General features: G+C 34.9%; 1 protein-coding gene across 6 annotated transcripts in view; it reads right to left on the reverse strand.

Annotated features, from left to right (window-relative positions):
• The window catches only part of PHIP (pleckstrin homology domain interacting protein), a 122,845-nt gene that overhangs the window by 38,899 nt on the left and 58,191 nt on the right, over nt 1–25,755 (reverse strand). For 5 of the 6 annotated variants that reach the window (XM_018052885.1, XM_018052890.1, XM_018052888.1 and 2 more), the window contains 6 exons: nt 14,043–14,171; nt 12,665–12,890; nt 11,393–11,530; nt 10,451–10,634; nt 7,185–7,302; nt 1,274–1,414 (listed from right to left, as the gene is read on the reverse strand). In XM_018052885.1, the coding sequence (XP_017908374.1) occupies nt 1,274–1,414; nt 7,185–7,302; nt 10,451–10,634; nt 11,393–11,530; nt 12,665–12,890; nt 14,043–14,171 (936 nt within the window). The remainder of the gene's footprint in view (nt 1–1,273; nt 1,415–7,184; nt 7,303–10,450; nt 10,635–11,392; nt 11,531–12,664; nt 12,891–14,042; nt 14,172–25,755) is intronic. The other variant, XM_018052887.1, reaches the window with a different exon arrangement.

A 25,755-nucleotide genomic window follows, 5' to 3' on the forward strand; every position in this document is an offset into this window, starting at 1 on the left:
ATTCCGACCTTTAGTATATTACTTCTTTAAAGAGGGAGAACAGAAACATATTTCTATATTCTAAATACAAAAAGGTACTATATGGAATTACAAAATATTTGAACCAAAAAATCTAAGACTGTTTCATTTTTAAATGATATATTGTGCCAAAGGTGACATTCTGTTCTCACTGTTCTCCTCTACAAACTTGAAGTAAAAACAAATTAGTCTGGAAGACAAATGAAAAAAATTATAATTTTCTTATGTAACAGTTGTACCTGGAAATACAGTTTTAGTTGATTTGTATTTTAAAAATTTTATAGAAACTTTTAAGAGAATACTATAAATCTTTCAAAAATAAACACTTTATAATGCAAACAACTAGCACACACATATTTTATGTTTTGTGGTATATCTAAGTTGTTAAATGTCAAGTTTGTATAAAGAATATGTTTTCTCTTTTTGCCAGATTAAAAATATCATTTTGTTCAGGCTATATTAGGACCTAAAGCCAGCGGAGACTTTTAAATTATGGTTAGAATACTCTCAGTTTGAGCTAATATAACCCTGTCCATAGAGAATATATGTGGAGAATCCCCATGCATGCCTGCCACTGCAAAACAAAACATGACTTCAAAAACATATAGCTGTCAACAATTCGATCAGTCTTTGACTTAACTGTGAGTGAACGGTAATAATGAGAGTGGGGCAGAAGAAGAAAGACAGTTGTATGTCTAAGTAAGCTTGATTTGTAAAGGCAAATGGACTGCCTTTGCTGAAAGAATATATAATTTTGTGGGGACAATGATATTTATGAAAATACTTATACATAACCAGTATTTTAAAATCTACACTGAGAAAGCTATAAATTGGTACAGAGATTATAAAGTAATCAAAACTGTTGACTGTCTATTCATCAGTTGTATTATACAGACTAGAGCTTTATGCTATTAAAAAGCTTGGTTTTGGAGTAAAAAGAACCCAGGTTTAATTCCTTACTCTACCATTTAATAGTTAGGTAAATGTGTAACCTAAACATCTTTGAACTTTAGAGTCCTCATAATGGGAGTAATTAATTCAGATGCACTTGTTTTGTGGACCTGAGGTTATGAATAACTATGCCATGCCTTGAACATACACTATGGTCTTCAGCGATCACTGTCATTTTAAGATCTAGACATACCATGTTTGAGCTACATCTACAAATATATCAATGGATGCAAAGTATAAAGGTTATATTTAAAAAAACAAGTCAAAATGAAAACAGAAATTTATGGATGTGGCGAGCTCTCACATCTGAAGAACTTGTGCCATTTTCTATCTCTTCTGAAGGTCTAGGAGTCTCTTCTAATGCAGATCTCGTGCGGTAATTGTGTTGATTTGCCTGCTGCTTTTTGGATTCTCCAAGATCCAGGAAATGTTCATGAGCATGATTCTAGAAAAAAGTAAATTCAATTTATTTACAGTATGCTTAAAGAAAATGCTTTTTAAAAGTGACATTTTTTTCTCATTCATGTTTAAGATTATCACATAGGTAGAATCCCATGGACAGAGGAACCTGGTGGGCTGCTGTCCGTGCAGTCGCCCGTTGTCGGACACAACTGAAGCAACTTAGCAGCAGCAGACTATAATACCAGCTCAAGTATTTTAACATTAAGCTAAAACACAGGTTAGTGATAGGCTGAAATTCACTTGCTGATTGATAGGTTATAAAAACCTTTTTTGATTAAGGATTCATAAAAACAGATGAAGTCTAATATTGACCTCTCTTGTATCCACATTAAAGCTATAAAACAGATAAAGGAAAGAGGACCTCAGACTGTGAGGCATAAGTGACAGGCAAAGGCAAACTAGGAAACAAAACAGTGATCACAAAGCTAACTGGTCACTACAAGGCTTGGATACCAAGGTAACTGGCTCTCTCTCTCCTGCTGCAGGCAAATGTGAGAAGCAAATCTGGGCAGTCTTCTGCAGCAGAGAAAACAACTAAGAATACTCAAAATAAATGAAAGTCCAACACAGTCACAGACATGAAAAAACTCAACAAACTCAAGAATTTACACCTGAAAAAGAAACCCAACTACAGAACATAAAAAATAAATGGAAAATACTAAAAATTACCTCCAAAAAAGAGACTGACGTCAGACTTATATATACATCATGCAATAAATCATACAATAAAAAAGGAACATTATCTTTAAAGTGCTAACAGAAAATAGTTTTGAACCTCTTATTTATATCCTCACTGCTTTGAACCTATAATTATATCCTCACTTTCCACACACCCTCCCCTTCTCATTGTATTACAAGGATCTCAAAATTCTGTGACAGGTTTCTGGTCAAGTTGTTTCCATTAAAAATACTGCTTTAAAAAGTAGGAATTTAAAATTGCCACACAGAGAAAAACAGATGGTCCACAAAACATTCTCCTTTCCATCAAGGTTTTGTTATCATTGCTATCATTAATTGTTCTTTGCTAAATGACTGATCAAGACCAAACAGTCCTGTGACAATTCTTCCACCACTGATGAAGACTGGGGTGCCAGGTATTGGCGATGATCTTCAGTTAGCCTTCTGAGCTTTTTGGGCACACACTGTGACCTTGCCAGCTCTAGCTGCCTTCTTGTCTACTGCTTTGATGACACCATAGTAAATCTGTCTCATTCACAAATACCATAATGACCCAGAGGCCAGTCAGAGTTTTCAACACACAGGTAGCTTAGCTTGCCCAGAACCTTATCAACAGTGGCAGGCAGCATCAACACCTTTCAAGAATTTGGGGCTATTTTTCAGGAGATTCTTCCCAGAACAGTGACCATCATCGTCTTCAGTTCAACAATCCTGCAAACTATGTTAGCTGTGGACAATCCAGAACAGGTGAACAGCTGACTTGGCTTGGCTGGCTCAGGATAATCACTTCAGCTGTGAAGTTAGCTGCTTCCATCGATGGGTTATTTTTTGCTCTCAGGAGCAACAACATCATGGCAACCATCTCTGACAGACATGTTCTTGACACTGATGTCTACACTGTCCTCAGAAAAGCTTCACTCAAGGCTTTAAGCGCACTTCAACAGACCCTTTTTTTTTTTTCCCCACTTTAGTTCTAATGACAACTGGAGCAAAGGTGACCACATGCCAGATTTGAGAACCCCAGTCTGTGACTGGCCCACAGGAACAGGTCCAGTTCTACCTGGAGGGGCAGGCACCAAGGGCTTGTCAGTCAGACAACTTGGTGGCCAGATGCCATTCAGAGCTTTAAGCTTCACTTCATTACAGGTGACTTTCCAACTCTTGAACCAAGACATGTTATTAGCACCTGGGTCCAGCATGTTGTCACCATTCCAATAAGAAGCTGGCACAAACACTACTGTGTTGGGGTTGCAGACAGTTTTCTTAATGTGAATCAATTCCTTAATGCCTTCTTAACTCTCCGTGCTGTAGGGTGCTCAATGGAACCCACTTTGTTAACACCAAACAAAAACTAACATTGGTCAAGTTCATGGTTATTTTAAGGTAATTCTCTTATTCTCTCCAAAAATTTTCAGGATATTTCCTTTCAGATATTTTCAAATCTCACTATAATATGCTCACCTGAGGTTTTATATTTTTATATTTTACATTATTTTTTATTTTAGTTGGCATACTATGCATTTGCTTGGAGATTAACTCTAGAAAATTCTGGTTCATTATTTTTTTCAACTCTTTGCTCCCTCTGTATGTCTTTCTCTTCTTCAAAGACTCTTACTAAATGAAGCTTTATTACTACGTAATTCTAGTGTGTATGTATGTGTGTATACAACACACACGTTTACAAAAACATATATATATATATATATATATATATATATATATATATATATGGTTCTCACATTTCCCTCATTCTCTCCATTATCTTATCCCTTGTTGATACATTCTGGAAGAGTTCTTCAACTTCATATTCCAGCTTACTAATTCATTTTTCAGTGTTTTTTATTCAACTCATCCACTGAATTCTCCATTTCAAGGACAACAGGTTTCACCCTAATTTCTCCAACAGAACACTCCCCAAAACAGCTTGTTGCTATATCATGCTTCCAATATCGTCTCTTCTCTCTCTCAGAATAATATGCTATTTTGAGTATCTGAATATGATTGACTCTGGTTTCACAAGTGTGCTGGGTGGCATTTTCAAAGGGAAGGAAAAAGAAAAAATAATCTAGGTCTTGCTCTGTCTTCTAAAAAAAGCATCTGTATATATGCATGGGGGGATAGGTGTGTACCTCAAGACTTGTGATACTGCAAACCCAAGTCCAGGCATCCCTGCCACTCCATCCCTTCCACTTTGCAGCTCTCCCCACAACCGGTCTTGTCATGTCTTTCCAGCACTGTGGCTCTACTCATGTTGGGGCTATTACTTGTAAAAGCCAAGTGAAATCAAACACATCTTCTCATGCTAACATTCAAAATTTACTCCACGCAGATTCTCTCTAAAAGAATTACTGAAGGATTCTGTAGTTCTGTACCCACTCCAGTATTCTTGCCTGGAGAATCCCATGGACGGAGGAGCTTGGTGGGCTACAGTCCACAGGTCGCAAAGAGTCGGACACGACTGAGCGACTTCACTTTCACTTTTCACTTTCTGTAGTTCTGTGAAAATATGTAAAAGCTATAAAAAAGGAAATGATGCTCAACTTTATCTCATATGCTTTGAGTAACTTATTGTTAAAAATGTAATGGATCTTGCTTCTTTCATTTAACATAAATATTATTTACCTACTCAAAACTATTTCATTAAGAATGCTTTTTGTTTCATTTTGTAAAGCTTTATCCACAATTCTTATTTCTTTAGGATAAATTCCAAGTCAAAGAACATGACATATCTAATGCAGAGGGAAAAGCCTGCTGTCAACCAACATCTGTTCCCCTCCTCTTGCACAGAAAATGAAATTTTCACTGTCAGACTTTCAAGTGACTAAATTCTGGCCAATGGGCTATCTGGTACAGTGCTGCAGAACAAGTTCAAAAAACCTTCATCTGGAGAGCATGTGCACCTTCTGCACCTTCCTTAATGAAATCGCCTTCCCTCCTGCAGCCTTATATGAAAATGCTGCTATCTTGAGGCCAGAAGTCAAATTCACACACAAGAAAATCAGAAAAATTTGAAGAGCTTCAGTTCCCAACACAGAGGGCATCATACCAGACCTTGACCATCTACTAAGGCTTTTAAATCAGGGAAAAATACATTTCCCTAAAGGGAAATAAATATTTAAGAAAAACATTTTTGAGACACTCTCATTTGGGGACCACGTTCAGTTCAGTCGCTCAGTCTTGTCTGACTCTTTGCAACCCCATGAACCGCAGCACACCAGGCCTCCCTGTCCATCACCAACTCTCGGAGTCCACTCAAACTCATGTCCATTAAGTCGGTGATGTAGCCAACCATCTCATCCTGTGTCGCCCCCTTCTCCACCTGCTCTCAATCTTTCCCAGCATCAGGGTCTTTTCAAATGAGTCAGCTCTTCGAATCAGGTGGCCAAAGTATTGGAGTTTCAGCTTCAGCATCAGTCCTTCCAATGAACACCCAGGACTGATCTCATTTAGGATGGACTGGTTGGATCTCCTTGTAGTCCAAGGGAGTCTCAAGTCTTTTCCAACACCACAGTTCAAAAGCATCAATTCTTCGGTGCTCAGCTTGCTTTATAGTCCAACTCTCACATCCATACTTATTGTCAAAATCAACTTTCTAACTGCTTTCTCAACAGTTTTTCTGCATTAACCTATATAACTCCCCTACACAGTCAGTACCCTCTATTATTAGAGGAAAAAAATTAATGCAGCTCTGAGGTGTAAGGTAGCATCTCACAATGTGTACATCTGTGATTATCAATGTTATTAGTCGCATGGTAAGTGCTTTCAAACCTTTCTCCATTCTCATAAAATATGAAAAACAAAAATGAGGTCATGTTATAAATATTACTGTTACATTTGCTTTCTTTCACTAAACAAATACATCATGAGTATTTCTCCACAGCAATGGAGTGAACTCTAACTTCTTAAAAAAAAAAAAAACTGTGTAATATTCCATGTATATGTCATGACATCCTACCTTTCTTCTGCCAATAGACACTAAAGTTATTTCAGTGTTTGCCACCAGAGACAATAAATATCTGCATGCACACAAGCATACATACATTCACATCAATCCTTTCCTTTCTAAAAACGCCTTTGAAGAACCACTATTAAAAGATAAGCACATCCTTTAAATTTTATAGAATTACCATATCCTATCCATAAAAGTGGTAGCAATAGCTTACAATCATTATACGAATTCATGTCTTCACATCTTTGGAGTCATAAGAAAGGAAACTAAAAATAGGTATGCTTTCTGGCCACCATGAAAACAACAACCACCGCAAACAACAAAAAACTTAAAAGATAAATAATTATTTCAAATTATACTAACAGAAATTCTAGCAGGGCAGGGTCCTACTGTTGCCAAGGTAGGATACTCTTTACCTACAGGAAAACATAAAGTGGCAAGGACTACTTGAGTTCTGTGAAGGGTTACAAAACGGAAGAGAGAGTTATAATAAAGGAGACTACTTCAGAACATCTGAGGAGCTCAGATAAGAGGACGGAGTACAAAGCTGGGTCAAGAGACCAGTCATCCTTTGACACTCCAGCAGTTAAGTCCATCTCTCCCCCAGATTAGGGCATAACCAACTGAAATCCACTGGACTGAAAATTTTTTCCACATAGGATGACAAAAAAACCAACAGGGCAAACTAGGAGGGACAATTTACCTCTCTTAATGGAGAAAATGAGAACTATTATTTATAGCAGCATAGCTGATGATTATCCGCAATAACAAATTGGTGTGAAACAGTTAAAAAAAAAAAAAAAAAAGACGAAAATTTAAACCAAAACACTGTTTTAGAGTGTGCCACCAAAGGCAAAACTAAAAAAAGACCTTGCTTAGGGTTAAGGTATAAATTTACTGAATTTAACAGGCATATTACAATTGGAATTTGAGACAAATGTACACTAGAAAGTATGACATGTATAAAGATTCAAAGATAAAGATAACTGAGAATTAACTATGTTAACTTTATTTCATTAGTTAAATAGCCTATCTATAATGTTCACATCTTTAATTACAAAACCACCTTTAAATGGTCATTATGTTAATGAAGCAAATATTAAGCATCAAAGTAATCACTATTTACCTTTGAGACAGTGGGCATTTTATTCTCTTTCGGAACTGTCAAGTGTTTTCTCTTCTCTTCTGATCTGTAAGTCTTTATTTCTTCTTCTCCCTTCGCAGTCCTCCATTCTTCTTGCCTACTGAAAGAGAATTCAAAGCCACATATCCTAATCTATAATTTTTGTAACCACTTTCTCCCCAAAGGAAATGTCAGGCATCAATGTTTTCCTTTCATATTAGGGATGTGATAAAGATTTCTGAGCTTCAATTCAAAGACTGTGAGTTCTGGACATTTAGTATTAAATGACTGGATGTCTTTCCAGTAGGAAAGAAAGAATCTGTCCACTTGAACTTGATACTACCATTTCTGCTATGGTCATTGGCAAATAAAGTTTTAGGATCTAGGAACACTGTCAAACATTAAAAACAATTTAATTATGAGTGTTGGGCTTATGCTGTGACAATCTTAATGTGTCACAGAGATAGCTGGAATCTACAAACAGAATTTAATTATGACAGTGTTGGGCTTATGCTGTGATAATCTTAATGTGTCACAGAGATAGTTGGAATCCACAAACAAACAAACAAACAGAGGCACAACAGATCTTTGAGGGAGATCCACTATTACTCCCGAAGCCCTGAAAAAACTGCATTCTCTCCGATGAAAGGAAGGTCAGGCCTCAGCCACTGAAAACACTTCAACTCTATCCAGGTATTAAGCTGAATTTGAGGAACAGACTGAAGTTAAATTTCATAGAACCTGAACTCAGAAGGACAAGAGAATTTTTTTAGAATTTTAATTCCTTAAAACTTCTAAGTTTCTGAACTGCAAGGGTATTTAATCTCTGAACTTTAATTTTTCCCTGGAGTTAACACAGTTAGAAGGAAGTTAATATTCAAACTTGGAAGTGCCCTATAATGTTGATATTGTATTACTAGGGTGAATTAATGCTGTCATTTTATACTTAACTGAAGAACCTCTAATGCAGCTGGTTGGAATTTTGAATGGAAATGAATGAACTTAAATCTTGTGAAAAGAACAGCCTTGGATTTAATTTCATTTGTTCTTTTTTTCAATTAAACTTTTTATTGAGATAATTGTACATTTACACACAGTTCTAAGAAATAATACAGAGAGGTTCTTTGTATCCTCTACCCAGTGCCCTCCAAAGGTGGTATCTTCTAAAATAATAGTACAACATCATAACTTGGATCTGGATATTGAATACAACCCACTGATATTCAGAATCACCCAGTTTTATTCTACTCATGTGTGTGTGTATTTAGTTCTATCCAAGTTTATCACATGTGCAGGTTTCTGTATCCATTGCCCCAGTCAAGATACAGAACATTTTCATTACCACAAAGCTCCCTTGAGTGCCCTGCTAATGATCACATCCACCTTGCTTTTCTCTCCTCAGCCCCTGCTCCCCACAGGGTCTAGCAACCACTGGTCTGTTCTCTCTATATACTTTTGACATGTCAAGAGTAGTCCCTAAACGGAATACTGCATTATCAGCATAAAGCCCTCAAGACTCAATCAAGATTTGTACCAACAGGCTGGTTCTGTTTAATGAAGTCGTATTCTATGGTGTGGATATACTGTAATTTGCTTGATTATACACTCAGTGAAGGACATCTAGGGTATTCCCAGGTTTGGGCTATTGGGAATAAAGCTGCTATACATTTGTGTAGAGGTTTTGGGGTTAAAATAAGTTTAATTTCTTTGGGGTCAGTTCCCAAGAGTGCAATCAACGATCTTGTGATAGTCTAGGCTTCTATGGAAACGCCCAGCTGCTCCAGAGGGGCTGCACTATCCGGCATGCATTGCTGGTGGTAGGCAGAGTGAACCAATTTCACTAGGGTGCTCTAGAAGGAAAACCCATTTTAGAATGGCCCAGTGCTGCGCCTGTTTGTGATGTATACCTTCTGCTCTGCATTTTAAAGAAGCAAACCACTGCTCACATGGAGAGAAACACCGTGGCCCAGTGCCACCTGTGCTGAAGTTCAGTATAAGGAAGCAGAAAGATAAAAGATATGTTATGTTCTTCACAGCTGTATCAATAATAGAATATTCTAATTTCCTATTTTATTCTTCAGAGTTATTTTTCAAATAGTCAGATCTGTTTTTAAAATGATGGGTGTTACTCACTGTACCCTATTCAAACCTTAACATTATAATTAACAAGTAGACATGAATATAACTAAAAATACACTAAGAGTTAATTTTTAATAAGAACATCTGAGTGGGTTTGTCATCAGATAAAATTATGGTTCAAATTTAAACTTCAGGTGTATAATCCTAAAACTTAAAACAAATTTGAAGTATCATCCAATCAAAAAAGCATAATCAGATTAAAAATATTTGAACTATACAATCACTCTCTTAAGAACTAGATAATCCTAAAATCATATTTGATCCTTTTTTTATTACAGTACAGTATTAGAATATACAGTAAGTATTAGTTGGGGTTCAAATGGACCTCATTCATGAGTATTTCATTACTAAAGAATCAAAAGGAATTGGATATAAACTTCTCTCACAGCAATGACCTTGAGAATAGGATTACATTAAATCAACACTTTTCAACTTTACATGCATACTTTTAAATGGGCTTCCCCAGTGGTTCAGCTGGTAAGGAACTCGCCTGCCAATGCAGGAGATGCAGTAGACATGGGTTTGAGTCCTGGGTTGGGGCAATCTCCTGGAGGAGGGCATGGCAACCCACTCCAGTACTGCCTTAAAAATACAGACAAGAGGAACCTGGTGGCCTACAGCCCATAGGGTGGCAAGAGTCAGACATCACTGAAGCCACTGAGCACACACACAAGTATTTTTCAATATATAAAAAGAAATCAATAATAACCTATCAATAAATAATATATTTTCACTTTCCATGTGAATGACATGGTGTGAATGATTAGTTAAAATCCATAAAAATTCAGTTGTAACAAACTTTATAAAACGTGTTTTAAGATACAATTAAGCAAGACAAACTAAAGTTCAAATATGCTACTCAGTAAAATCTCATGTATTAGTTCAAGCCAAATTTATAATTCTCCCATTCACTTTAACAACTCCTACCCCCTTAAGTGTCATTTACTTGAATCATCCTAGGAAGGGACATTTACTGAAATTTAACTTTTCTCCAGAGTCATGAATAGTTTAAAACATTAGCTCTTTTCCAGATAAATTTAAGACAAATTAGAGCTGGAAAGGTACTCTGAAGACCAACTCAAAACGAATACAAACAACTGAGGTACATCAAAATTCGTAACTCCTCTTACCTGGCTACACCAGATGATAACTCAGGTACTACCACCCTTCGACTCCAAGCTACAAGATCCCGCTCTGTGGCTATTTCACTTCTTGGTGCATTACTGTGCATCTGCCGTACACCTTCGATTTGACCACTACGCCTTAGTCCTACATTAGGTGGTGAATGAACCTCTGAGGTAGAACTTGTAGAGCCTAAGAGCAAAAATTAATATAGAAAGCTCTATTTAGAGATATTTCTCCATTACCTTATAACAGGAAACAAACAAACCAAAAAAATACCAGGAGAAAAAAAATCCATACTATCTTTCACATGAAACTTCATACTATGGCAAATAATCAAATTACCAAATCAGGAACTAAACCACAAGCAAAGTTTAATGAAAACAAAATAAGGTTATTTAGTTGACCAGGTACGTTTATGAATCATAACTACTATCTCCAAAGATGTAAAATCATTGTTTTTAAAAAATGCCCACTGTATGTTTTGGGGAAAACCAGGTAAGAAGCAAAAACAGACAAACCCAAGGACATTTATAGTTCATAAATCTGCTTTAAATTTTCTCTAAAATTTAGTAATATACAACAATAAGGGTGGTGAGATGTTCAAGAATGTTGCTTTGAATGTATTCTACTCTCAAAGAAATTTATTCAAGAACTTTATTTGAAGAAATTTATTTTTAACATTTTTCTAAGTTAAACATGTTCATTACAAGAAATTTGTAAGAATATACCTATTTAAAAACTCATTGTCCACAGTTTGAAACCTTATATTATGAATACTTTCTTAGGTCATTAAATATTCTTCAAAAGCATGATTATGCTTATTTTGGCATATTATGCTTATTTTTCATATCATGGATTTACTATATTTGTTAAATTGTTTCTCTAGTGTTGTAGGTTTAGACTGTTTTAATTTTTTAAATATTGCATTTAAAATAGTCCCTCCGTACCTCTACTTAAACGGCTGGTGTTACTGATAGCTGCTTCACCAGAACGTCTCAGGTCTTGCTCCTGCTGTAGTCTTTGAATCATACTGTCCAGTGGGCTGATCTCCTGGTTTGCTTGCTGACTTAAAACTTGATTCAGTCCTATGTAAATCACAAAAATGCTAAGGATACTTCAAACCATTTCATTCATCAACCTCACTTTGAGTCCAGAATTAAACACAAATTTTGCTTGAATAAAAGACCTAAAACGAATAACTTTAAGTGATAAGGGAGAGAGAGGAAAAAAAGGAGAAAAAAAAAACATACCCCCTTCAAATTTAATTTATTAAAAATAACAACGATGATGTAACTTTTACTAAGTGTTTACTATGATTCAGGTACTCAAAATCCTTACAATATCACAAGTCCATAGGTATTATTAATTCCACTTTGTCTATAAAGTAGAACTAATAATACCTATAAAGTGGTTATCTATAAAGTGGAATTAGTGGTATTATAAAGTGAAAACCAAAATAACTGTTCAAAGTCATATATCCAGTTAAGTGGCAAAACAAGGATTTAATCTTAGATCTTCTTTTTAAAAAAGGCAAACCTGATAACCCACTTTCTCAAAAACCTTTACCGCTTCATTCAATAAATTTCTTATTGTCAACATATGAGAAAATCATCAACTCCCACTCGAATCTTCAACTAATGTTAACTTCCACCCTCCAAAACAGCAACACTTTTCATTCCTATCTTGCTTTTAAACTTTCAAAAGTTGATCACTTTTTAAAACAATCTTCAATGTGAATAGGCTATCTAGTCTTATTTGCTCTCTCACACCACACTATATTATTCGCCTTAGTAACATTCAACATGATTAACTATAGATTTGTTCATAACTGTTTACAAACCTATCTCACTCCATAAGAACAAGGAATGCATTTGTTTAATTCATTACTGAATACCACAGCTTAGCAAGTGTCAGGGACAGAGGAGATTTACAATGTATGTTGCCAAATGAATAAATGAACTGACTCATCCCATACCAAATACAGATTTACTCTATTAGTCCCCAGAAGGTTATAAACAGATACAACCCCAAATTAATTAAACCTCCAGTGTTCCTTAACTGTCTTACAATACTTAAGTATCATTCAAAGAACTTTTAAAAGAATATAAAAAATCATTTTACTTATTTGTTCAAAACAATTAAAACAAAGTTCTACCCAATTAGCCATTTTAAAAAATTTCAAAAGGAAAATTTGGATGTCTATTCAAATGATCATTTACCTGAGGAAGTTACCCCCATTTGAGGGATGAGCTGCTCCTCCCTGCAATTTTCACGACCAGGAACTAATCTCTGATATCTTGATGGATGAGGATTACCATCAACATCAACCAAAAAAGGCGGTGGCATGAGATGAGGTGCTTGCTGAGTCTGTTCATCTAACACAAAATTGTTGGCATCACGAATAAGGGGCCGATAATCACTATGAAAGAACATCTGGTCTGCAATCTATAAAAAGAAAGACCCATAAAAGATTGGACAAAGAAAATTTTATCATTATAGATTTCTAATGGAAGGCAGATTTTAAATATAAATCATGGTATTAAACAATATAAAAGAATAATATTTTCTAGAATTGTAAATAAATCTGTATCTGTACTTTCTGCATTAAATTTTATGATTAGAAAAGTAGATACTATGAATTTTCCCTTGAACAGGAAGAGATTGTATTCATAAAAAACATTAAAAGTAACGTAATTTGAAATTAGATGGTAAAATTAAATCCAGGCATAAATCTTTCAACAGTACCTTTACTTTTCCAGAGCTACCATGATTTATCTTGTTTTTAAAATGACTATGTATGGTCATTTGATTTAGTATTTTTACAATGAAAAATCAATTTATTCTTTGAATTAAACTCTTCAATGAAACCAAACTAACACAATTTAAGAAAATCCATAAGTATACAGTAAGCATGGTTTATATAATAATATTAAAAACTAACATCTCTAAAATTTCTGAAATAAAAATTCATACCTAAGACACCTAACTTCAAATTTTTATCATTTAATTTGGAACTTCTTAAACCTGAACTTCCATTTTTATTATAACATTTTAAACAACTCTACCACAAATAAACAATTTAAATCTTTTAGTCACTAATCTCAGATAGGATCTTCAATATTTTTTAAAAATTAGCTACCATCAAAGTAGGCCATACATTTTTTTGAGAACCACATAAAAGCCACAGAACTGTACCCATATAAATGCATATTATCCACATAAGTAAAACATTTTACATAATTTCAACAAATCACTCTATGAACCCATATAAATGCATATTATCCACATAAGTAAAACATTTTACATAATTTCAACAAGTCGCTCTATGAACATCTATGGGAGATGTATATATATGTATATATACACACACATATATATATATGTACATACACACACACACACACACACAAAAGATATATACTCCAACCTAAGAACTGCTATCTAGATTGTTCTAGCTGGCTAAGTAAAAAGTTATTTTTTCTGAAATATAAAAATTATAACTTCCCTCCATGAAATATAACCCCTATACATCTATGGACTTAAAAGCAAACAAACAATTATAAGGAGTAGATACATAGAGGCATCATCATACTCTACCTTGTCATATTTGCTACTGGAGCCAAAGCCAAAAATTAAAAGATGTCCATGAGAGTCTGTGCATGCAAAATGCTGACCATCAGGAGAGCATTTGCAGTCAAATACTGCACCATGTCCTTGGCCTTCAATCTGAAATGCATTTAACCAACAATCAGAAAACTGCCATTAAAATATAAAGAACTGATTGGTGACTATTGTTACTAAAATTCTATGGTAAAAGATATATAAGTATATATCCTATTGAAGTAAAGATAAAACACAGTATAGTACAAAATTTGTGAATATTCATGAAAAGTGCCAGATTAAAAGCCTTGAAAACCAATGTATTAGCTTTATCCATAGACCAGACACAAGTCAGGAAATAGAACACCACCATTCTCCCCCACCCATAGAATTCTGCTTCATGTCTTTAACCCAGATTTAAAATGTAATTGCACCTTAGAGTCCATCTTATCTCTATTTAATCAAGCTGTTTCAGCAAAGGCTGACAATGTGGAGTAACTGTAGTGATTTTTGTAACTCTTGAAGTAATAGCCAGAGATCACTGCTCACAAGACACGAAATTTTTCTTTTTGGTAATAAACTCCCTTGATGGTCTGACTCATTTTTCAAATGGTGAATTTCAAAGGTTAAAGAAAAGGTTTTTTTTACCTGATAATTGTTTTCTGTTTTCCAGTTCCATTAATCCAGAACGAATGGGTTTCTCCCTGCAACCTGTCAATCAAACAGAGGTGGCCAATCACCACTCTGAATTTTTTGCTCTCAGTGCTTCTTCAGACTATGTTCCAGTTGAAAACTTCTTTAGCAGTGTTCTGAAAGAGTAAAAATTCTACCCTATCTAAAGCACATCTAGGGACTGAATTTCAGAAAACAACTAAAATAGGGAGTTGACTCCCTAACAAATAACAACTAAGGATGATTTTCAACAAATGTGACTGGATTTCTGGATTAGCAGAATCGGAACACACACACATTATCAGGTAAGAAATACCTCCTCTCTGTTCCGGTATCCACTGATCTAGAACAAATTGAGTTTTATTAGTAATATCCCAAAATCCCAGTAAATGCTTGGAAAAGAGAGAAGTGGTAATTTTCTGTAGTGTTAAAAATATGGCACAGGGATGAATGTATAGTTCACCAAGTACAGAGTGAAATTAAAACTCAGAAGAATAGTTGACTTCTCACAGAAGAATAGTTGACTTCTCGAGGCAAGTTTGCATTCTGGTCAAGAGAAAATGTTCCAAAAGGAAGGGCTCTGCCTAAGAAGTTTCCATAGTACAACAAATAGGTTTACCTCATAAAGAGAACTGGTTTTTCCTCTGGCTTGTTGGGAAGAAGGAAGGAGGACACTGGTGCTTACTAATGCTGTTTTAAACGGTGATAATAACAGAAGAGCAATAACTTTCCTTAAAATTTAATCCCATGAAAGAAACTTGGTGAAACAATCTATGTCCAATACACTAAAAGATATACATGAAAGCAAGAAAATGAATGAGTGAAACGGGATCATTTCCTGGTTGTGAAGAATCCTGGAGGATAAGTTAACAGAGGAAGGAACTGATTCCAACTCTACTTTAAATCTATTCAAAACTGAGAAAGAGAAGAACTACTTCTCCAAATCAACCTAAGTGTGTTAGTGGCCAGACAGCTTTGTATTTTCTACAACATGAAAGGCTACAAGTACAAATGTCTGGATTCACATCTCTATTTTTCAGTGCTGTTTAGGGAAATCAAATGTTACAAGAGCTGTTATAAATGAGTAATTAATCACACAAACAAAAGTTTACCTCCAAATAGAATTTTACATAAGAAAATCAAGACCAAAGAATGAAAACTGTCTTGATCATGTGTTGTGATTTTTTTTTGCCTCAATTCCCTCAAAATTTCATAAAAGACAAAAAGAAAACAAACCAAAAACCCCAACTACTCTATAAGTCTTACATAAAAATTGCTTCCAATTCTAAGTATGCAGTAGAACAGAGGAAGGAAAAGATCTGCAAGTCTGACTCAGCAATGCTAAAGGGTATCTGACAGACACTCCTAAGTATAGCATCCTTTATGTAACATTTAGGCAATCCTGCTCTACATTTTCCTTTTGGGGTGTCTGGAGGGAAGTTGTCACGAGGATTAATCAACCCTATATCCGTGCTATCTACCAATGTTTACAGTTAGCAGAATATCTCTAAAAGAATATTTGGGAGAGGTGAACTTTCAAAAAAGGAAAGAAAAAAATAGCAATCCTATTGAAGATCACTTTTCTTATACAGTAACACATGCCATTGTGAATATGGCACAGTGGTACTGATTTTCTTGGGATAAGCCATCTGTATAACTCCAGAGTTATGGAGAATATGAAACTGTATTTCCAAAGTACATTATTTGGATTAACCAATCATTAAAGAAAATAGATTTGCTCTACTTACAAACCAATTAGAAAAGGTGCCCATCACCATCTTATTTAAAATGCCAAATTTATCTTTAGGAAAAGGTCCTCAGATAATAAACAGTCCTAACTACAAAATGCAGTCTAGTTGATACAAAGTAGGAAAATATTTTCCTAAATAATTAAATAGGGCTTTCCCAGGTGGTGCAGTGGTTAAGGAATCCACCTGCCAATGCAGGAGACAAAAGAGATGTGGGTTTGATCCCTGGGTCTGGAAGAATCTCTGAGGAGGAAATTGCGAACCACTCCAGTATTCTTGCCTGGGAAATTCCACTGATAAAGGAGCCTGGCAGACTACAGTCCATGGGCTCGCAAAAGAGTTGGACATGATGGAATGCGCGCGCGCGCGCGCGCGCGCACACACACACACACACACACACACACACACACTAAATATACTCTATTTTTATGATTTATACTATGATTAACTATGCCAACCACAAAAAATAGTTCAATACTTCTCTCTGAAAAGAAATTTTTTTCAGATTCTTCTAAACCAGGGTCAGAATGTATATGATTAAGAATACTTAAAGAAAAAATTTAATAATAAAGGCAGTGTTTGAATATGCATGTTTAACTAGAAATCAATGAGACCTACATTCAAAACTCAAATGGAAGAAAATAAGTATCCTTTCTTTTCATATTAAAGCTATAAAGTTAAACAAAGCTATATTATGCATATACTATACTTCAATTAAAAAATATATTTAAGAAATAAAGTTAATGAACCTATCATAAAATTAAATGCTCAATAGGAGAGTAAGTCAACATAAAATTTAATATTACGTTTAACTTATTCTAGTACTGATAATCATGCTCTAATAAGTTTAAAAACAGAAAAGAAAGAAAACCACCAAATTTTCAAAATAAGTAAAGTCGCTCAGTCATTTCCGACTCTTTGCGACCCCATGGACTATAGCCGACCAGGCTCCTCCATCGATAGGATTCTCCAGGCAAGAATACTGGAGTGGGTTGCCATTTCCTTCTCCAGGAGATCTTCCCAACACAAGGATCGAACCCGGGTCTCCTGCATTGCAGGCAGACGTTGTGGCTCAGATGGTAAAGCATCTGCCTGCAGAAGGAAATGGCAACCCACTCCAGTATTCTTGCCTGGAGAATCCCACGGATGGAGGAGCCTGGTAGGCTATAGTCCATGGGGTCGCAAAGAGTCGGAAACGACTGAGCGACTTTACTTATTTTGAAAATTTGGTGGTTTTCTTTCTTTTCTGTTTTTAAACTTATTAGAGCATGATTATAAGTACTAGAATAAGTTATATGTAATATTAAATTTTATGTTGACTTACTCTCCTATTGAGCATTTAATTTTATGATAGATTCATTAACTTTATTTCTTAAATATATTTTTTAATTGAAGTATAGTGGATGCGTAATATAGCTTCAACTATTCCCCTAATATCAAGCATGCTGGCTACACACTATGGAACATATGTAAACAAAGACCACACAATAAAACTCATACTTATTAAATCACAATAAAGAAAGCTGAGAAAATCAATGAGACAATGTTTACTTATTAATGCAAAAACTTAAAGAATAGGAGTTGAAAAAAATAGAAAAATATATTCAGTAACTATGATAAGGATATTTTGTTCTTTTTTAAAGTTAAAAGTTGAAAAGACCAGAAGTTAAAATGACTCCTTTGTAGGAAAATTCTCATACTGACTGAAGAATTCTAGAAATATTTTCAAGAAAGAAGCAGCACAATCTTGTTAGAGGCTTATATTCAACTTGGAAAAAATTAAATCGATATAAAAACTTAGGAATTAAGAGCTTTGATGATGACAGAACTGTCATATTTGATGAAGAATGTTGTTGTTTTAGTTGCTAAGTTGTGTCCGACTCTTTTGCAATTCCTGGACGGTAGCCCTCCATGCTCCTCTGTCCATGGGATTTCCCAGGCAAGAATACTGGAATGGGTGAGTTGCCATTTACTCCTCCAGAGGATCAACCTGCCTCAGGGAGCGAATCCGAGTCTCCTGCATGGAGAGGTGGATTCTTACCACTGAGTTAACAGGAAGCCCTTAATGAAGAATACTGATACTCTTTTCAAGGCAGAATACACTCCAGAACTTCTAACACAATTATTGTCAAGCAGAAAGATGAAATTTAAAGGAGACAGAAGAGTGAGGCCCAAGAATGAAAAGACCTCTCCTCTAGTAATGGGTTCATCACTTAGTATCTCTGGGAAATGACAGAGATCATTTAAATGATCACTAGAGTCCTACCCAATTCTAAAGTCCTTTACATCTAATTTTCAAGAAGCCTTTTGGAAGAATTGGATAATCTGGAAATGAGGTACGCTAAAAGCACCAGGATGCAGTCTAAAATTACAGGGTCTAGGTTACATCAACTGTGAGGAACACCTACAGAGATGAATACAAGAAGTATGAATTTCTAAGGAACTCAATCAGGATGGTTAAAACATGGGCTTTCTTAGGCAGAATCATCTTCTTAATGGAATTACCCCAAGTCTATGACCAGGGTCAATTTTTGGGTGGCTCAGATGGTAAACAATCCACCTGCAATGCAGGAGACCCAGGTTCGATCCCCGGGTTGGGAAGATCCCCTGTAGAAGTGAATGGCTACCCACTCTAGTACTTCCCTCATTGCTCAGTTGGAAAAGAATATGCCTGCAATGCAGGAGACCCAGGTTCAATTCCTGGGTCAAGAAGATCACCTGGAGAAGGAAATGGCAATCCACTCCAGTTTCCTTGCCTGGAAAATCCCATGGACAGAGGAGCTTGGCAGGCTCCAGTCCATGGGGTTCCAAAGAGTCAGACACAACTGAGCAACTAACATTTTCACTCTAAAATATATCATTTTTAAAACTATACTATTGATTAGAAGAGAACAAGTATCTCGCCTAGAAAATACTCAATTAAAAATTATGAATTTTTAAAAATACCCTAATACTTTTATGAGATAGACTCACATCCCAAGAATCAAACAGCTGAGAAACTAAACTTATGCTAAGAATTACCTGTAGAAATGGAGAAGGAAATGGCAATCCACTCTAGTACTCTTGCCTGGAAAATCCCATGGATGGAGAAGCCCGTAGGCTACAGTCTATGGTAGGCTACAGTCTATGGGGACACGACTGAGCAACTTCACTTTCACTTTTACCTGCAGAAATCCCTTCCTTATGTTTACAGAAACTTTAAAGCTTATCAACCCAGAAAAGAATAAATTTAATTAAGAATGTGCATGAGATACTGGAGACAGACACTGTCATACCTATGATCAAAATATGCTTTGGTCACCTTCTAACTACTACTATGAAAGTGAAAGTGAAGTCGCTCAGTCATGTCCGACTCTTTGCGACCCCGTGGACTGTACCCTACCAGGCTCCTCTATCCATGGGATTTTCCAGGCAATAGTACTGCAGTGAATTGCCATTTCCTTCTCCAGGGGATCTTCCCAAACCAGGGATTGAACCCTGGTCTCCCGCATTGTAGACAGACACTTTACCATCTGAGCCACCAGGAAGTCTACTACTACTACTACTACAGTTAAGTGTAAATAAATATCTTGAGGGAAAAAAATCACATTCCAATGGTCCAGGTATCAAATTACTTTAAAAGATCATTTCTAAATATTTACTTTAACATTATTACATATAAATTAAAAATAGCTATTTAGAATAAATGGCTCCAAGATAAATAAGTTAATATAAAAAAGAAAACTGTTTTAACTGGCTTGATAAAACCAGTAAACATATAAAGGAGATTTTGAGGAATTCTAACATTCACCAAAAGAAAAATATATTACCAAAATAAATAACTCATTTTCAAATTTAACACTATTTTGTTTACCCACATTCTGATTTCTCTGAGGAAATAAAACTGTTAATCAAGTCCTTCTTGAAATTTATTCTCTTCCTCTGGCCTCTCTGACACAGTAATAGCATACTGTCTTTGCAACACACTTTCTAGAGACTAATCTCTTCCCCATTCTGCTAAACATGTTCAAGGGTTGACCCTTAGACAATGAAGGAGATTAGGGCTGCCAACCCTCTGCACAAAAAATCCACATATAACTTATAGCAGCCCTGCATATGCAGTTTCTCTATCCCAACAGTCTGCACTGTATGGATTCAACTAACCACAGATTCTAGGGTAGTACACTGTAGTATTTACGACTGAAAAAATCTGCACACAAGTGGACCTGCACAGCTCAAGCCAACGTTGTTCAAGGGTCAACTGTACTTCTAAACGTTTAAACCTCTGTCTCTGTGAGTTAGACAGTGTTCTACATGGAAGAGCTTAGTTCTTTCTCTCTACAACTAGCCTTTCCAAGTAGTCTATCTCCAGCGCTGGCTGTCCATTAACACAAAGATAGCCCAACACTATGTCACAGCATATGAAAATATCAGTTTTCTTTCACATCTTTTCTATTTCCATTAATAGTATTACTGTTGTCAAGATTACATAAGCTCAACACTCTCCACACATTCAATTTTGTTACTCTCTAGCTCTAATCTTTTTATCATCACAAAACACCAAGTCTTACATAATTTTCTTTCACAAATTTACTACCCATTCCTACAATATTTCATTATGATTTCACTGATGAAAGCAGATTTCCACCTATCCAATTTCACACCTGAAATACTACCACTAGCAACCAACCTATTTTTCTCTGAAGTTTATGGAATATAAAGTAATTTATAAATTAATTTACCAATTAACTCCCACTAGGTTAAATATCCTCTATGTTTACAAGTAATATGAGGGTACCAACAAGCCACTTCACTTTATGTTTTTCGTTTTATTACCCATTTTTCAAAATCTAGTCCAGAAAAACTTTCTAAATTACTCTATGAACATGTCTTAACATTTTTTATTTGGTTATTGATGTATTTCTCTTACTTCTTCCTCCTCTGACCATTCACCCTGAAGTGATCCTCACATCCTTAGATGTACCAATTATCTTTCCTCATAAGCTATCTATCATTTCTAACTATTTAGCCAATTTACCTTTTCAGGTATATTTTATCTCCCCCACAATCGCAGCAAGGTGGAGTAAAAAGACAAACAGAGGGACGACATCTACATTTTGTGTTTATGTACAAAATAAGCACTCAAGTATCTGCTAGTCAAAATGTTTATACCTGCATATTCACATTCTACAATTTTATATACTTTCCCTTGTAACTATCCAGTTTCAAATATCCCTGTGATAGCAAATCATGAAACACATCAAAAAATTACTATGTAGAAGTAATTCACCAAATAAAGTATGACAAGCTAGAGACAAGTTCACATTCATGGCAACAAATTTTAAGATATGTTTTTCATACCAAGATATAGACGAGAAAGAGAATCAAAAGAATCCCAGAAACCTGAAAGAAAATGACAGTAACTAAAGTTTACAATCAGAAGACTGAAGGTAATTTTATGCAGAGAGGCTGAAACAAAGACTGGAAGCATAAAAGGTTCTTTTAACAAACAAGAGTGCAAGTATATGATATCTTGTTAGATGATGATAGGTAGTGAGATAAGAGGAAAGGAAGGAGAAAAAAAGGAAAAAGATGAAGGGAGAGAGAGGAAGAGAAAGGTCTTGAAATCTTGATTCACAAGAGAACACAATACGAGACACACCTATTTCAAGCTTATTTCTCCCTTTCTTAGGTACATGTAGCTATAATTATCCAAAACTAAAACAGAAGTCACACTGAGAACATGTTAATGTCAGAAGTATGCATGTGCAAAAATTCTGAGTGGTGGATTGGCAGCCTCTGCTTGTTTGGAACGTTGCAAGGAGAAATATATTGTTCTGGATTAGTGGACACTGGAACATTTTTTTTTTTAATCTCTTAAGTAAAAGAAAGGTTAACAATTATATAAATAAGGAAAATTTGATTACATAAATGAAAACTGTTATTTGGAATTTACCCAGGAAACAACAAAAGCAAAGCAAAACTCAAATTCAGTAAAATTGCTTTCTAGCCAGAGACATTGTACTCTTTAATATCAAAACCAGACAAAGGGCAAAAACTAGAGCTTTAAAAAACATTATAGAAATAGAAAGACATGAAAAGAAAGACAGACATAGCTTGAACAACAGAAATAGAAAAGAGTGCAGAAAAGATACAGCAAAAGTGCCAGACATACAACAACAGCTACTGAAATGGGATCTACAAATTCCAAATGCCCTAGTACCAAGAAGTTTCAAAGTCTCTTTTCACATCTTTTCATATCAACTTAATATTCACTTAGTTAAAGTTGTAGTTAAAACTTAGCTGTACTGTAGTAACACAAAGGGAAAAGGGGGTATAAAAACAACTCTGTGTTTAGGAACATTTATGGTCGTATTAAAACTTCTAAACTTGCCTATCTCTTTCAGAGAATGGGGAATATTACAAAAGCCCTCAACTTTAGTTAAGAGAGTTTGTACACATTTTCAAGTTATTTGGAGGATTGATTTATCTGCCTCTTCACATTTAATAGGACTTTAGAGCCTCTTAACTAGAATTCAGAACAACCCTTAACAAAACAAGATAAAGTTTATCTCCTGCCACTGCCAAAGACAAAATGTGGGATTGCTCAACTCTGTGCAATTAGTGCTATCAACCTTCAATAAAATATCCCAAAATACTCAATCTTTGCCCAGAATACTTAAGCTACATAGGATCTGAAAATATAAATAACTGACTAAGTTCTTAGATGAACATAAGTAAGTAAAGCTTAAGGCCTAGAATTAGTATTTTGTTGTTGTTGTTCTTTGAAGAATAAAGTTATCTCATGTTAATCTTCTCTTTAGCTTTTTTCTCTGGTTCGTTAAAAAAAAGAAAAGGGCTCAAACTTTCCGCCTTACACAGTATGCTTTTTCAACAAAAACTTTTAAAAGTTTATGTTAAGATTGTTTTATTTTTAGTTAAAAGATGGAACAGAGGGGCAGGAGAGAGCAAGGAGCATGTACTGTCTATTCCATACTATGTCCGGAGTTAAACCATCTCACTCATCATACACTGCTTAGAAGTAACAAAAACAAACCCAACACAAACCCCTTCAAGTGCTTTTATCATGCAGATCCTCTATTAAGAGGAAAGCTAGCAATGAAAGTAAGGAAAAAAAACCCATCAGTTTTTCTAGACAACACCACCAGCAAGTTGAGAATCTATATATAAGATTTTGAAATAAGTTAGGGAATTATGTAAGCAGACAAGGAATTAAAACATTTTTATCTCAATTCTCAATCTTAAATCTTTTAATCTGTTTACAGATTTAGGTGGTCTTAAAAAGATTTTAAAAACTGTGCTTGATACAGAAAAAAGAAGGAATTAGAATATTTATCTGAAGGATATCATGTGCCATACTAAAATGTTTTCTTATTTTAAAATCTATTACCTTTATTAATAAATTTGTTAAATTATAATTACTATATGTGAAACGTAGATTTTTAAAGATTCTTTGAAGATATCAGATTTTTTAAAGTTTTTTTAAAATTTCTGTTAACAGGCGAGAAAAGGGCAGTAAAATGCTGATTAATACAAAATAATTTTTGTCACATGATTTCATTACATTTTGTAAAGGTATAAATTTCAAGTACAAAATTCAAAGCAGTAGTCTCAAAATATACTTGATATTTTTAAGAATTTGTATACAGAACTTTTGTTCTTTTAAAGGTACAATTTATATCCCTTATTTTCTAGCTTGATGGCAAATTCTAAGCTTCAATTTTGAAACTCACATGAAATAGTACTTAATCTCAACACTTTGTGTTAACTTTAACCATTTCTGGTCTAAAAATGGGGTATATTCCACTAGAATTATTCATCCTTTAAATCATCCAAGGCACTATAACGAGTCCCTCTACATGGTGTTCAAAAAGTGTTTAGTAAATTGAACTTATTTATCTAATACAATTAAATATGTACAATTTAATACCATGGATTGAATTTGTACTTGTCAAATTTTATGTTATTTTAGTAACTCAAAAACTTACTGATTAGCTACACACAGCCAAAGAGTTATAACTATAGCCAAAACTCAACATTCATGATAGCAGATAGTGAACACAAGCTTCTACCTCTCCCTCAAATGGTTTTTATTTTCTTAATAGCAATGCTGGATGCTTTATCTTCTATCTGCCTATAGATTAAAAAAAAAATGAAATAAACAAAGGAGTGAAGATCAAAAAGTAGGGCACTTAGATAACTTATAAATGAAGAGACAGGATAAAACCATCAAGCTAAATAATAAGATCTCAAAAGATCTACCTCAAAGCTATCATTATGAAAATATGTTCCTTCTGGAAATATTACTAACTGGACATAGCTGGAAGTTAGCTATATGTAAACAACCGACCATAACTAGAGACAGCATAGCATTAAGAACACATTAGCAGGGGACAAAAAAACATGGGTTTAAACTCCAAGTGCCCATATGATAGCTTAGTGATCTGGATAAACGTGGGCAAATCACTTCATCTCTGTACAGTTTCTCCATTCATAAAACCAGTAACCATAAAACCTACCCCAATTTTACTGCAAGGTTTCATGAGACCCAAATGAGGTATTATGCGTTTTGGAAGCAGAAATACTTTAGAAGCTGAAAACATCATGCAAAAAGTTAAAAGGAGTATCTGTGTTTTAACAAGATGAGGGGTAGCTCAAGTTCCAGTTTTTTAAATGCAAGATATTTTAACCCTTTTTAAAAAGCCTATTTTTTTTTCTCATAGTTTGAAGATTCTATAGATATCATCCAATTCTATTACAAAAATCCTTTCTTCCACCCTTTATAGGCTTTTTTCTATCTTATTCATAGAAAGAACAGGAAAATAGCTTTATCTAAAACTCTTATTAAATAAATAATACTTTTTAAGGCAGTAATGGAACTAACCCCTTGCCTAATTTCAAAGAGTATATAACATAATATGGCTGACTTCTACTCCTGGTTACATCACTAACTTTTAATGGTCTAAGAGCAAGTCACTTCAAACTTAAGAAGCTGTAGTTCTCGTATCTATGGACAAGGTGGAGTATTATTGTGATCAACTTACCTGATGAGGAAAAATTCACCTTCATAACTGAAAGGTGAGAGTAATATTCAAGTATGAGAGAAAACTTTCCCTCCAAACACTCTACTAATACATCAGAGATCTTTGAAAATATGAAACTAACATGTGTAGCCCACAATTTGTGTTCTTTTGAAGCTATAAAGGCAAACTGAGACAGGACTTCCTTATTTGACAGAGATGTTCCAAAAAGGAGCAAATCAGAAACACAAAGACAGAGAAGGAGAGAAG

Source organism: Capra hircus, chromosome 9, assembly GCF_001704415.2.
Source record: "Capra hircus breed San Clemente chromosome 9, ASM170441v1, whole genome shotgun sequence".
In the NCBI taxonomy this organism is placed as follows: Eukaryota; Metazoa; Chordata; class Mammalia; order Artiodactyla; family Bovidae; genus Capra; species Capra hircus.